The 14,696-nt window shown below is 45.0% G+C and overlaps 3 protein-coding genes across 3 annotated transcripts; 2 read left to right on the top strand and 1 right to left on the bottom strand.

Moving 5' to 3' along the window:
* Window positions 1-1,189: 1,189 nt before the first annotated feature.
* Window positions 1,190-2,257, top strand: LOC131288527 (proteasome subunit beta type-7). Its single transcript, XM_058317667.1, has 2 exons — window positions 1,190-1,345; window positions 1,405-2,257. Exons 1-2 carry the CDS (start codon window positions 1,284-1,286, stop codon window positions 2,180-2,182), a joined length of 840 nt encoding a protein of 279 aa, XP_058173650.1. The 5' UTR covers window positions 1,190-1,283; the 3' UTR covers window positions 2,183-2,257.
* A 317-nt stretch (window positions 2,258-2,574) lies between these two features.
* Window positions 2,575-3,545, bottom strand: LOC131288528 (small ribosomal subunit protein uS9). Its single transcript, XM_058317668.1, has 3 exons — window positions 3,467-3,545; window positions 3,327-3,371; window positions 2,575-3,206 (listed from the first exon to the last, which is right to left on the bottom strand). The coding sequence occupies exons 1-3, from the start codon at window positions 3,473-3,475 to the stop codon at window positions 2,814-2,816; spliced, it is 447 nt and encodes a 148-aa protein (XP_058173651.1). The 5' UTR covers window positions 3,476-3,545; the 3' UTR covers window positions 2,575-2,813.
* A 431-nt stretch (window positions 3,546-3,976) lies between these two features.
* Window positions 3,977-8,852, top strand: LOC131288526 (structural maintenance of chromosomes protein 2). Its single transcript, XM_058317665.1, has 4 exons — window positions 3,977-4,329; window positions 4,463-6,396; window positions 6,457-6,605; window positions 7,392-8,852. Exons 1-4 carry the CDS (start codon window positions 4,162-4,164, stop codon window positions 8,711-8,713), a joined length of 3,573 nt encoding a protein of 1,190 aa, XP_058173648.1. The 5' UTR covers window positions 3,977-4,161; the 3' UTR covers window positions 8,714-8,852.
* Window positions 8,853-14,696: the final 5,844 nt, after the last annotated feature.

Here is a 14,696-nt window from a genome sequence, read left to right as displayed (position 1 = left end):
GGTTGCGGCTCCATAGGATGCTGGGAAGAAGCGCTCTCTACCTCTTCCTTGTAGCGGTGAAGGGCTTTCCCATCGCTGGTTACGTCTCTATCTCTCACTCTCCTACTTACAGTGGGTCCCGCTCTGCTCCTGTCGCTGCTTACAAGGATGCTGCACGAACCGCAATTCTTTTTGTAAAAGCCGAACCACAAGTGGCGGCGTGATTCGGGTTAACGAACGTTCAGCTCTGAAAAGAACTATTGCTTCGGGTCTGCTGGTCGCTGTGGTCTTCTTTCCTTCTAGGTTGGTGGTTCATGTGCAAGAGAGCGATTTCGCGGAAATCCTCTCCTTTTATAATTGGTTAATTCGCGGTTAATCAAAAACACGGTTGATCCGGGTATAAAAAGGCGATTTCATACGTAGCGAGCGTAAGTCGGTGATGGCACTTCAATGAAACTGCACGAATTCGCCTTTCGACTAAATGATAGGAGTCGGTCGAACAGTCATGCCTGCCCGTTTAAGGGCTTACGAGACTTGTTTCCCTGTTATACGTGGATAGTCAGTCCTCTCGTACAGGGGAGGGTCCGGTCTCGGTTGGGATTCGAACCCACGCCGTCGAGGTGGTGAGCCCCGACGCTCATGAGCCGATTTTCTAATCGGCGCTAAGAAATGTAGTAGAACATTGATTATCTGAGGCGTTCTACCATTATATTTAGCCCACAGAGTAGCAATGATTCTGAGCAGGTGCTGTTTCACATTTTTACCGGATTTCTACTAAAAATATCACTTTCCATTGAGCATCTTCCAAAGTGCGAAGTGTTACATACAAAAATCACTGTACCCGATTTGGGATTCAGATTCGAAGATCGGATCTCACAATAGATTTGAATTGCAAGATTCGAGTCCCTAAAGGGAGTTGGTTTTCCCAACACCATTACATAACTTCGCTTAAGCAACCGTGGTTAAAAGTTCAAATAATATAACAGATAAAATTACCAATATTTTTGTTAATTATTATCTCTTTAGTCGTGTTTTGCTACTTATCCTTCATATTATAGGTTTCCGGTCACCGAGAATTGTTGGGTTGTTGGACATTGCCATATTTTTTTAAATGCCTAACCTACGATTGTCAAACTGAATTCAATATGGCAGTCGAATGACAATAATTTTTCCTCGGCTGTCAATCTGTTTGGCATTCAATGAAACAGCAGTTTCAATCGCTACGAAAGAGGCGACTCAGTTTACAAAACAGCGAATCATTTACAAGCACAAGTAAATTTGTTTCGTTCTGAACTTTCTACAAAATGACCACCGACGTAGCTCGCGAATTTGAGGCTCCAGGATTCAGCTTCGAAAACTGTCGCCGGTAAGTGAATCCTTGTGTTTTCCGTTCGTACGTGAATGCATTGAATTGTTTCCTTTTAGCAATGCCCAACTTGTGAAGAATGGGTTCGTGCCGCCGAAGATGATCAAAACTGGCACCACCATTTGCGGGATTATCTACAAGGATGGAGTCATTCTCGGTGCCGACACCCGTGCCACCGAAGGTCCGATTGTGGCGGACAAGAACTGCGAAAAGATCCACTATTTGGCCAAGAACATGTACTGCTGCGGTGCCGGTACTGCTGCCGATACAGAAATGACCACGCAGATGATAGCCTCCAACTTGGAGCTGCACCGACTGAACACAGGACGCACAGTGCCCGTTGTGGTGGCGAACACGATGCTGAAGCAGTTTTTGTTCCGCTATCAGGGGTATATCAGTGCAGCTCTGGTTCTCGGCGGTGTTGACAACACCGGTCCGTACATCTACTGCATCTATCCACACGGATCGACCGATAAACTCCCGTACGCCACCATGGGATCGGGAAGCTTGGCTGCAATGTCTGTCTTTGAATCCCGCTGGAAGCCGGACATGTCGGAGGAGGAGGGCAAGAAGCTAGTGCGAGATGCGATTGCGGCCGGTGTCTTCAACGATCTCGGTTCCGGCTCGAACATTGATCTGTGCGTTATCCGAAAGGATGCTACTGAGTACTTGCGCACTTTTGAGGAAGCCAACAAGAAGGGCACCCGCAGCTTGGCGTACGACTTCAAGCCGGGTACGACGGCTGTTCTGCAGAGCAAGAGCTTCAAGGTGGACATTACCGACACGGTTGTGCGTCATTTGGTGCCGGAAGGCTTAGAGAGTATGGATACGGCTTAATGCGGTTTAGGTCTTGATTCCACACATATGTATTCTTTCATTTTCAAATAAACTGGTATCAATTCTGCGGAAGTACATGTTGGTTGTACGCTTTGTTTTAAGGTGACAGCAAATCTTGAAAGAAATATCATTATATCCATGCATAAGTGTTACTATAGTAACGAGTTTTAGTAGAATCATGAAACGTTCTGCCTTTTAGTGCATGAGAAATTCTTTCAGACATGGTTTCTGCTTAAAACAGAACTGTGAATTAAGAAATATTCAATTTCGTACAAAAACGTGCATAATTTTCCCATAACCAAACACAATGAGCGCGAGTGAGAAACTCTACAAGGTAGTCTTAAAAACAACTAACTTCAAGGGATACACAATAACAAAAACCACTTTTTCCGTAAGATTGTACAGATGTTTACGATTTATTCACCTTCATTTCACGTTTGCATAAAGCAAAACACTCGTAATCTTATGGAGAAATAATTCCCGTGTTGTCTATCGCCCAGTTTAACACTTCCATCGACTGCGCTAAACAATGACAGCCTCAGCCGGCGTCCACCATGGATTGATCCCGATGGGTTCGATAGTGGCGATGATAAACCGGACGAGTATACAAAACAGGACACTGTGTGGTGCCTTAACGGTACGACTTCTGGTAGCGGGCGCGGGCACCTGGACCACCGAACTTCTTCGGCTCGCAGCGACGCGGGTCAGCAACCAGCAGCGTTCGGTCGTACTGCGTCAGGATGTCCTTCAGTTCCTTGCGCGACGCCTCATCAACATACTTCTGGTAGAACGAAACCAGAGCCTTGGAGATGGCCTGGCGGATGGCGTAGATCTGGGCGACGTGACCACCACCGTTCACACGGATACGGATGTCAACACCGGCGAACTTCTCCTTGCCCAGCAAAAGCATAGGCTCCTGCAGCTTGTAGCGCAGCATTTTCGGTTCAACCTGCTCCAGCGGACGACCGTTCACACGAAGCAGTCCCTTTCCGCGCTTGCAGTAGGCAACAGCGGTGGCCGTTTTCTGAGAAAGCAAAAATGATACCGCACATGAACATTCCACACTCTCTTCTCCATATCCCCGAGGGATACCGGATCACTGCTCACGACGCCGCATTTGTCAACGGGTCAGCTTCATGCTTACCTTACGACCGAAAACCTGAACGGCGCTAATTTTCTCCTTCGGTGCCTAGAACGAAACAACATCGGGAACATTTTACAACCCATTGCAGCTTGGAAAGTACGGAGATTCACGATTTTTTACGATTTTTAACGAGCACTTACTTTGGCCATGTTTGATTCGTAGCACAACAAAACTAGAAAAGGAAAGGAAGTGCTTCCGCGCACACTGAACTCGAATTGACAACCGGTGACAGTTGTGAAGTGTGGTGAATTAATCGATTTCCGCAAGAGCATGTTCGCAGAGTACATACTGTCAAACGAACCGGTTATGCAAGGAGTCAACGCCAGAATGTATGCAATATAGATGTCTATCAATTTGCATGACTTTTTTAGGAGAACAAACAACCAGAAAGAAACAAATTGAACGACTTGACTGTAAAATAAAGTTAACACACAAATCACGTAGCTATTTTAGAAATATTACAAGAAAATCCAACAACCGGTTTAACGGTTGTGATAAATTGTCAAATTTGACAGTCATGTGTTGAAAATGGCGAACCGGTAAATATCTTTCACAAACCTGCCACCATTTATGAATTTTGTATCGACGCTTTTTGAACGCGCTTTTCGTAACCGTCATAATTTGACAGATTGCTGTGCGAAGCGTAGCAACAACAAAAAATAAATTAAAAAAACACTGCCCCAGCCGTGTTTGACTACAGAAAGGACGCTAAAAGTCGCTCGACGATCGAATAACTGTTTTATTTTGGGTGCGATTTATGTGAAATTATGTTGCGCACGAACTAATCGTACAGTTGGTTGGTGGAATTGGTATTGTGATTGTCCAACGCGTCAAGATGTACATCAAATCGATCATTATCGACGGGTTTAAATCGTACGGCCGGCGTACGGAGGTGCAAGGATTCGACCCCGAGTTTAACGCCATCACGGGTCTCAATGGAACGGGGAAATCAAACATTCTGGACTCGATATGCTTTGTGCTGGGTATTTCGAATCTGGTCCATGTAAGTATGCGCTTCCCGGCGCCCACTCGAGTCCGTTACGTTTGGCGCCCTTTTTCAAGTGTCAACGATTACGACCCCGTTGAGGCGAATCGAGGGACAGTTGGAATTGAAAGGTGTGTGTTTGAATTTGCAGGTCCGAGCGACGTCACTGCAGGATTTGGTGTACAAGAGCGGCCAGGCCGGCATAACGAAAGCCACGGTAACGCTAATATTCGACAACTCGAACCCAAACCAGTGCCCGATCGGGTTCGAGCACTGCAACGAGATTGCCATCACACGCCAGATCGTGGTGGGAGGGAAGAACAAGTACCTGATCAATGGCAAATCGGTGCAGAACAAGCGCGTTCAGGATCTGTTCTGCTCGGTGCAGCTGAACGTAAACAACCCGAACTTCCTGATCATGCAGGGTCGAATCACGAAGGTGCTGAACATGAAGCCGCACGAAATCCTATCCATGATTGAGGAGGCGGCGGGGACGAGCATGTACGAGGCAAAGCGTGACTCGGCGCTGAAGCTGATCGAGAAGAAGGACGCCAAACTGAACGAGCTGTACGCCGTGATCCGGGAGGAGATCGAACCGAAGCTGGAGAAGCTTCGCAAGGAACGCGAACACTACATCGAGTACCAGAAGGTCTGCCGTGACATCGAATACCTGACACGGCTGTACGTGTCATTCAAGTATCTGCAGCTTTGCAAGGGCGTGGAAGAGTCGGAGAAGACGATCGCAAGCCTACAGTCGGTGATTGACGAGAGTGAAAAGAAGATCGAAACCAATTGCGAAACGGCGACACAGCTTGAAGAGGAAGCGAAGCAGCTACAAGACCGCATCGACACGGAAGGTGGTGGAGGGTTGCACGAGCTCGAAGAACAGTTATCGGTGGAGAGCAAAAAGGAAGCGACGGTGTCCGCCGAACGAAACAACACCAAGGAAACCATCGGCGTGGAACAGCGCAAGTTAAAGAATCTCCAGAAAAGCATCCGCGATGACGAACAGGCATTGGCAGGGAAGGAGGCGGAAATGCAACGTCGTGGAGAAAGCTTCCAAGCACTCAAGGATGCTTGCGAGGCGGACGCGAATGCATTTGCCACCGCCCAGAAGCGCTTCGAAGCGGTAACGGCCGGTCTTTCGACTAACGAAGACGGCGAGGCGGCCACGCTGCAGGATCAGTTGATTGCGGCCAAACAAAAATCGGCCGAAGCGGCCACAACCGTCAAGCAGTCGGAGATGGAGCTGAAGCACTCGCAGCAGGTCCTACGGGACAAGCAGCAGGACATGAATAGTAGCGACGCGGCCTACCTCGAGGACAAGCGGAAGCTAACGAAAGTCGAGGGTCAAATCGGAGCGATCGAGCGGGATCTAACCGCGTCCGGCTACCAGGAGGGTACGATGGAAAACTTGTCCACCCGCCGGCAAACACTCACTTCGGAGATTCGTGGTCTGCGGTCGGATTTGGATCGACGAAATGCGCACCGTTGGGAGCTACAGTATCGTGATCCTGAGCCGGGATTCGATCGAAGCGCCGTCAAGGGGATGGTAGCGAAGTTGGTCACGGTGAAGGATCCAAAGTATGCGCAGGCCCTCGGTACCGTGGCTGGCGGAAACCTGTACTCCGTCATAACCGACACGGACATGACGAGTAAAAAGTTGCTCCAGAAAGGGCAGCTGCAAACGCGCACGACCATGATCCCGCTGAACAAGATCACTTGCCGCGAGATCGATCCATCGGTGGCACGCTTCGCCGAGGAGCTGGTGGGCAGGGAAAACGTAGCGACGGCTCTATCGTGCATCAGCTACGATCCGGCGGTAGACAAAGCGATGCGGTTTGCCTTCGGCCACTCGTTCATTGTGAAAGATTTGAACGTGGCAAAGCAGATCACTTACCATCCGCGAATTATGACGCGCTCGGTCACGCTCGATGGCGATGTGGTGGACCCGGGTGGTACGTTGTCCGGTGGTGCCCGGGCGAAGGGAAATGCGGTGCTGTTGGAGGTGGCCGAGATTAACAAACTACAAGTTCTGCTGCACCAGAAAGAAGCGGAACTTCGACAAATTACTTCTGAAATTGGGTACGCATAGAACACGACAGCAATCGAATCCCACTCATGTTTTGTTTTTCTTGGTTGTAGGAAAATTGAACAAACGGCCCATCGGTTTACGCAGCTGAAAGAACAGCACGATATGCTAAACTACGAGTTGAACAATTTAAAGCAGCGCCTTGCAAAGACGACCTTCCAGCAGACGCAAGAGGAAGTGGAGGAGCTCAAGAAAAAAATTGGTATGTACGAACAAATTTTTGCCATCATTTGCTTAATTATGGATAGAAAATTCAATCACTATCATCCAAAACTATTCACACACGATGAAATTTGATTTACCGTGAAGTGTACACGAACATAAATTTTCGTGAATAATACGAATTATCTAGATGGGTCAAATTGACTTTCAATTGGTGAAAGTTGTACGCAAGGGAGTTAAAAAAGAAACACAGGGTGCTTGAGGAATGTTTGCAGTAAATTGTTTCTCTTCTTTGTGTCACAATATTCGGATGAATTTGAATGAATAAAATGACGGTGGCCAACCGATTGCTCTCTTAGTTCGATATCTCTGCGTTTAGTAATTATTGGTTATTTTTACTGATATCTAACATAGTAACCTTTCCAGTGCTGTCAAATTCATTTGAATATTTGTACCCTAGCATGAGAAATAATTTGTTCAGTATAATACTTCAGAATATTTTAATATAGCTTTATGCATCAACTAGTTGTTGTAATAATAATAGAGATAGCATTGATCTACATGTTTTTGTATTATTCGTTAAGTTAAAACAAAGTTATTTATACTCCCATCAGAGACTTTAAGAATATTTAATTGATCGAATGGCAGTGTTACGAATTTGTAAAATTTTAGTCAGCGATGCTTTAAGTTTTTAGTTGTTTGTTCATGTCCGTTTAAACAAATACATTTCTTTGAATTGAAACTGTAAGGAAAGTTATTTGAAACATGGTGGCTAGAGTTCAACATGATATTGTTTCACCAATTTCTATTTTATCCTGTTCTGCAGAAACATTGCAGCAAACGATGGTAGAAGCACGGCAAACACAAACCCAGTGCAATGCGAAGGTAAAAGATCTGCAGGCGAAGCTCGCGGATGGAAAGGGGCACCGAGAGCGCGAGCTGAAGGCGGCCGAGGACGACATGAAGCGTACGAAAAAGAAAAGCGAAGAAAGTCGCAAGAACTGGAAAAAGCATGAGCAGGACTTCGAGACGTTGAAGCTGGAAATCGAAGAGCTGCAGAAGGGTATTGTGACTTCGCAGGAGCAGGCGGCCAAGCTGGAGGAGCAGATTGTGGCCTTGCAGCAGCGGCTGACGGAGGTGAGTGGATCGAGCGATGAAATGACGGCGGCCGTGAACGCACTGAAGCAACGCATCAAGGAGCACAAGGAAAAGATGAACTCGCAGAACAAGGAGCTGAAGGGGAAGTACCACCAGCGAGACCGATTGATGAAACAGAACGACGAGCTGAAGCTGGAGATAAAGAAGAAGGAGAACGAAATCGCGAAGGTGAAGAACGAGAACAAGGACGGGTACGATCGGATCGCATCGATGGAGCACAAGTACACCTGGATCCCGGAGGATAAGGAGTTTTTCGGCGTGAAAAACACGCGCTACGACTACAACAAGGAGGACCCGCAGGAGGCTGGCCGGAAGCTGAAGAAGCTGCAGGACGCGAAGGACAAGATGAGCCGCAACGTGAACCAGAAGGCGATGGTGTTGCTCGAGCGCGAGGAGGAACAGTACAAAGAGGTGATGCGCCGCAAGAAGGTGGTCGAGGACGACAAGAAAAAGATTCAGGCCATCATCACCGATCTGGACGAGGAGAAGAAGAAAAAGCTAAAGGTGGCATGGGGCGAGGTGGACGAAAACTTTGGCAGCATCTTCACCACGCTACTGCCGGGCACACAGGCCAAGCTGGTACCCCCGGACGGAATCGACTTTATGAAGGGGCTCGAGGTAAAGGTCGGCTTCAACGGCATGTGGAAGGAGTCGCTAACCGAGCTGAGTGGCGGCCAACGATCGCTTGTGGCCCTGTCGTTGATTCTCGCCATGCTGAAGTACAAACCTGCCCCGCTGTACATCCTCGACGAGGTGGACGCGGCGCTCGATCTGTCGCACACGCAAAACATCGGCAACATGCTGAAGGCGCATTTTACAAACTCGCAATTCATCATCGTCTCGCTCAAGGACGGTATGTTCAACAACGCCAACGTGCTTTTCCGAACAAAGTTTATCGATGGCATGTCCGGTGTCACACGTACGGTGAACGTGGCCAACCTAAAGAAGGCAGCCGGATTTGCTGCTGCTGGTGCGGCGCGAGGCAGATAATGAACGACACTCTTGGCTGAGAGATGAGTTAGTTTAATGTTTTACATAATTAATGTACGGTTTACAAACAATTCGACCTTTTCTATGGTTTACGTTTTTTTTATTGAAATCAATCTGATTATTTGTACACCGGAACTCTCCACTGCACGTATGAGATGTCTAGGAAAGTGACGAAAATACACAAACACAAGAGAAAAACTAGAGTCGTAAATAGCTTGTAGTTCGTTATAATATAAACTAAGTTCTAGTGTGGAACCATTTGACATTAATGCATTTAATATTTGTATTTAATCTTCAATGTTACAAGGTGTTCTCCTCACCCCGACAATATATTTCACTGCCCCTCTACTTCGTTTAAGACGTAGTTTTCGAGCAGTCTGCTCGATGTTTGTTCGATGTTTGTTTCACGTAGGACGTTTTTTAGGACGATTTGCTCCAAATCGCCTAGTGGGCAAGGAATTTGAAAATTTTACAGTTGGTTCGAATTTTATTTACCTTCCACGAGCTGCTTGAAATGTTTGTGTAAAACAGAAGATTTAGAAGTAACTGAACAAGTAATTGAGGTTGGGTGGAAGGTTGCACGTGAGAAAGGCCTTCACACTTGATTCGGGCATATCAAGGCAACCAATAGGATCCATATTCCATGACTACGGACCAAGGAGCTTCTGATCTTGCTACAATTTTGTTTAATTTCACCAATCGTGGCGACCATGGTGGGGGTATGCGACAGCCGATTGGTAGCGCCGGTTAGAAATTCGGCCCATGAGTGCGCCGAGGCTCACCACCTCGACGGCGTGGGTTCGAATCCCAAACGAGACCGGACCCTCGCCACGAGAGGACTGACTATCCACGTACACATAGGGAAAAAAGTCTCGTAAGTCCTTAACGGGCAGGCATGACCAACAAAACACGGTCGTTACGCAAAGAAGAAGAAGAGTATTGCATCTAAAAGCAACAGAGTGGTTTATATGCTTCGCGTAGTTTATTGTTAATTTACAATTAAATGTGAGAGATGCTTAATCTTAGCTTGTCAGTCAAAGTGTTAACTCGATGTTTTAGATCCTATAGGCTTTACGTGATATATCGATGCCAACCGGCTTCTTGTATGCAAAGTATGAATTACTTGTAAGCAAATCCTCCGTGAAATGTAGCAATTGATGCATTTAAAAAACTATTGTTCGAATTGCAAACGGCATTTTTTGCTTTTTTGTTCCAAGATAGGTTAAACTCAGTGAGCTTAAGATAACTATTAGTGCATAAAAATTTGCCTGAAACTGCACTAACCTGTCGGCTGCCAAGATGTTTGTAGTATATTTGTTCACCCCCCTCGGGTGGGACAAAGAAGCATTGCGATTTGATATAACAATCCATTTTACAAAACGTAGTCAAAATGAGATGGTAGCAAGATGGTCTTATCTGTTTTTACAGGATAGCAACTTATTTAAAAAATAGGTTGCCGGAATTTTGTTATCCCCCAGGCCGTCAAGCTTACATCTAAACGGGCGCATGTTTTTCGTCGAGTGGTGATGTGTGCTGAAAAGCGCGGTCCACCAATGTTGCTTGCTGCTAATGTTTCAACAAGATTACCTCAAATCGTTTGTCTAAAACGACAAACTTCGCGCTTAGGAACACCTGAACACCGGCACTAGCCACGATTACATTCTTTTGGATAAGCTTGGAAATGTACAAAGTGGTCCTTAATTTTTTATAAAGGACGTAATTTGCCTAATATTGTTTTCAGACAGGCATGAAAAACATCTCCATAGAGTGCGAAAATGAGAACTTACGTGATATGTTTATACTTTTTCTCGTAATGATTTTTCGAATTGCATAGTTTTTTGGTTTCATAATTAAATTTATTTTGGATGTAACAACTTTTCTCGAACTATATCTGCTAGCTATAAAAAATGATAGCCATGGCAGTCAACGTGTTACTGTGGGGTAATTTATTGAATTGATTTATGGAGAGCTCTACGCTCACAAATTAATTATCAAATGCATTAGTAAAATATAATTTTTTGCTAAAAATATTCTCAAACTTGTTGATATATCTTACTACAAGCAAGAAGGATCTAATGTAGAAACAAAACTAACAAACTGGAAAAGTTGGGTTAGTTTCAAAGTCATAAAATGGAACAGCGAGAGTTCTTGACCTAACTACGCCTTTTTACCAAGTGAGTTGAATGTTTAATGAAGAACTTGTTGTTCAATAGTACTTTTCACATTTTAGGATCATAGTATCTTCTAACAAACATACTTCCGCATGAAAAAACTTCTACGTTAAAAAGCGATCGTTCTGAACCAGTCGTCCAGAACCGGAAGCCTTTCTCACACATCAAAACCACCGACAGGATGTATGTCAACTCTTAAATTATCGACTGAATGTGACAAAAACACCCACAATCCTCTCTAAACTTGTGGTTTTCATCCTTGGTTTGAGTCCTCGTCACTGCCTTCGTATCCGTTGCCTTTGGGATAACTTTGGCAGCCCCGAAAAATTAGAACGACGAAAACACACTACCAGTGAGAGGGATATGATGTTAGAGGTGCGGTTGTCCAGATAGTGCACTTCGCAGTCGGTTAGACTTTTCGGGGAGATCCAACCCTACCTATGTGCGTTTTTTCGGTTTTTGGGAGTGGGATGTGCCTTCTACTCCGAAAAAGGTAAACAGCTACGTTATCCTTTTTGCTCCTTTTTTCTGCTCAACCTTAGAATCGCCACATCGGAGATGTTCGCACCGAGTTAGGCAAGTGTTCAGTCACTGTTTGTTTGGCTTTGGTAGCCGAAACCGTGGGAAGCAGGATATCTAAAGGATGGTGAATTTTCCATTCCCCAGCATGAGTCTCCAAACTCCCCCCCCCCCCCCCCCCACCACTTCCACAAGAGTTCGCCCCGAAGTTAAGCCTGGCGTAAGTGATCCAGGAAAAAAGAAACATTTACTTACATTATAAGCAAATAAATGTCCCTCATGGGGGTTTTGAAAAATGTCCTTTTTAACATATTACATTTAAAATAAAAGTTTTCCCGACGCTTTCCCCGCGACGCAGCAATGTCCTCGCTCCTGTCGTGCCGTTAGGCCAACGGGGTTAGGTGTTTGTGCCGAGTCCGATGATGGGTTAGAAAGTTGTACACTTACTCATCCACCTTTCTCCGGGTTGTGGTATAAATATTTGAGGAACGGCATGGTGGAGAGTTTTCCACAACGATTGTAGGTGGACCGGTGGCTAACGGAAGGGTTGCAATGTAGCTTCCGGGTGGGACACCTTTAAAGGGGCCAGATGAAAGGTTGAAAAAGGTGGTTTAAAATATTTAAAAATTTGTCAAAGACCAAATCATACGTATCAGCATGTTTGAGAACTCTCAACAGAAATTTCTTTGATTCGTTGATTTGTCAGATAACTTTTCCTAATAATCTACCCAACTGTAGCTCGTAAACCCAGCAAACAAATAGAAACGTTACGCGACAGCATTAATGGGAGACGGATTTTGACAAAGACATCTCTCATCCAATCATTCTAACTTCCAATCAAACATCCATAATCATAAACACCAACATTGCCGCGGCTTCAAATTGTCCCTCCACATTAGCTTCACACATTGCTTCCGGCCACGGGGAGGAGGAAAAAGTTGGTTCTGGCACTCGTTCCACCGAAGAAAAATAATAAAAGTAAACAAAAGCCACCAACATTCGTCCTGGCTGCTCTTCTGCCCCGCGTCCGTTCAACGCAAAGTGCAAAACGAGAAATCAATTTACACATTCGTGCTCAAATTCGTGCGGGGAAACCCGCCAAGGAAGCGGATTTCAATTTTTCATCTCCAACAACGGTCGGTGGAAGGCTTTTCTGGTTCAGGAAAAAAAAATCACCCAGGTTGATCTTGACGCCGGAAACCGCACGCCAGGGGCGGGTGTTGTCGTGTTCGTTAGAGTGCGAGTCCGTGCGTTTGTTTTTTCCCCGTGACGAAAGTTGCCGCTGGCAGCGTGGATAAACACCAACCTTCGGGGTTTCGGAACCCTGGGCGGAGGCACGCCAAAGGAGTTGATTCCGACGGACCGATTGTTTGGTGAGCCGGGAACCGGTGGGATCCGCTAAATCCGCTGGGAGTTGGAATTTTTATGATCTTATGTCGCACGTACGGTTGTACAGCACCGGAATTCTCTGTTCCATGTGGTGTATATTTGCATGAAGCGTTTGCATCGGATGAGTGAAAAACGCACGCCGGGTTCCGAAGAACATAAGGTATTGAAAAATGAAGTACACTTGTGAAAGGTGATAAATTGGGTGGATAAAACAACCCTCGGAATGATGGGTACAAATGATGCAGGCAAAGCTATTGCAAACTGCAATTTCCACGCCATCAGACCGGAGCTCGAAAGCTTTACCCTACCCCATCTATGTTGTGCGAATCGAATTTGGTACGCGATTGGGAGGATTATGCGAGGTAGTAAAAGTGGGTTGCTTTAGCCCCGCTAAACCTGCCCCAGGGCGCACATTTTCCCACCTTTGCCGAGTGCTTTCGCGGAGGCTTGAAGTGCGCACTTGACAGCCAATCAAATTACCATCTTCCGTTTCCGATTTGCCCGGTTCCGGTTCTTACGGCGTTGCGGGGTTATGTTACGCGCCCCGTTCTCGTAAATGATACGTGATCAAGACTAATGGCGTTGGTGTCGCTTTTTATTTGCCAAAAAAGGTAAGCGAATTTACTTTCCCGCGTCAGTCAGGCGCATACGGGAGGGAAAATTGATGATGTCTCATAAAATTCCTTAAGAGCGAAGAGTTCGCCGGGAAAGTGAAGAATAAAATGACGCCAACAAACCGTACGCGAATTTGTCACGCGAACGTTAAACCGTGAAAACCTGCCGCTTTTATCCTCACGATCACCATGTGAATTTGTTCCAAATAAGTTAATCCGATGTTGCGAATGAGTAGTTTTCATTTTCCAAAAAAACTCAATGCGTTGAAGGTGGAATGAGTTTTCAAAAGCTAAAGCACAGTTTTTCTTTCAAGAAAATGCATATAGAAATTTCCATTCCCAAACGTTAACCCATTATTTTGAATGGGAAAATTGATCGTGTTCAATATTTCAATTGTTCAAATTGTTGACAACCTTAAGGATATGTTTCTTTGAAATATAAGATGTATAAATTTCTTCAAAATATTCCATTTTCCAGTAGTAACGGTGGTGATATAGTATTTGTGCGTTCGAATTCAATTTTTGGGCAAAATGTATCCTGCAAACGAATGGTTACCGGAATCCGCATCCGGGGGAGCCGTGTTGGAAAATAAACAGATCAATAGACACCCATAACTCAACGCGATGTCACTTTCTTTCGATAAAACATGCCGTGGAAAGGCGAAAAAAGCCACCTTTTCTTGAGCATACAGTATGGCGGGGCCAAATTGCGCACTTCACGTTTAACGAGAGCAAATAAGTTACTGAAGGGGCTTAAATTAGATTACGCCTCGTTTATATTCTAAATTTTCAAAAAACATTCTTCACCACGTTAGGTACAGAATGTGAAACAAGACATATAAAAAAAAAATAAAAAAATAATTATCGAAATAAAACAGGAACACGTTCTGCATACTGTATTGGGTTGGTCCACTTTTGGTACTTATTCACAAGTGGTGAATCCAATGCAAAATTTAAATCTCTTCTCTCTTAATCATCGAAATGCTTTATTGTTATTGAAATATTCAAAATAATTTTTCATTAAAATTTGAATATTAAAAATGAAAGTTATGGAAATATTGATCTTTAATTTCTTCCAATTTTATGACTGTTCTTCACCGCTTTATTTTCATACGTGATTTAACTCATCTGCTACCTTGAGGCTAAGCGCAACTGGCCCAATTTTGAAATATGTTTCATAGAATACTATTAATAATTTATGCAGTGTTGTTCTAATTCAAAACTAACTCTTAGCATAACAAACCCGCTAGGCTCTATAAATCCAGATGATAAACGAGATTTAAATTTCTC

The sequence above is a fragment of the Anopheles ziemanni genome, chromosome 3 (assembly GCF_943734765.1).
Source record: "Anopheles ziemanni chromosome 3, idAnoZiCoDA_A2_x.2, whole genome shotgun sequence".
NCBI classification, from domain to species: Eukaryota; Metazoa; Arthropoda; class Insecta; order Diptera; family Culicidae; genus Anopheles; species Anopheles ziemanni.
Note: the sequence above shows the minus strand (reverse complement) of the source record. Positions and strands in the feature narration are given on the sequence as shown.

What these genes read in the sequence shown, in the direction of transcription:
- LOC131288527 (XM_058317667.1), top strand. Translation starts at nt 1,284, where the DNA reads ATGACCACCGACGTAGCTCGCGAATTTGAGGCTCCAGGATTCAGCTTC. An exon ending in AGCTTCGAAAACTGTCGCCG is followed by an intron (nt 1,346 to 1,404) that starts GTAAGTGAATCC and finishes GTTTCCTTTTAG; the next exon opens with CAATGCCCAACTTGTGAAGA.
- LOC131288528 (XM_058317668.1), bottom strand. An exon ending in TTCAGGTTTTCGGTCGTAAG is followed by an intron (nt 3,207 to 3,326) that starts GTAAGCATGAAG and finishes TTGCTTTCTCAG; the next exon opens with AAAACGGCCACCGCTGTTGC.
- LOC131288526 (XM_058317665.1), top strand. Translation starts at nt 4,162, where the DNA reads ATGTACATCAAATCGATCATTATCGACGGGTTTAAATCGTACGGCCGG. An exon ending in GTATTTCGAATCTGGTCCAT is followed by an intron (nt 4,330 to 4,462) that starts GTAAGTATGCGC and finishes TTGAATTTGCAG; the next exon opens with GTCCGAGCGACGTCACTGCA. An exon ending in GGAGCTCAAGAAAAAAATTG is followed by an intron (nt 6,606 to 7,391) that starts GTATGTACGAAC and finishes CCTGTTCTGCAG; the next exon opens with AAACATTGCAGCAAACGATG.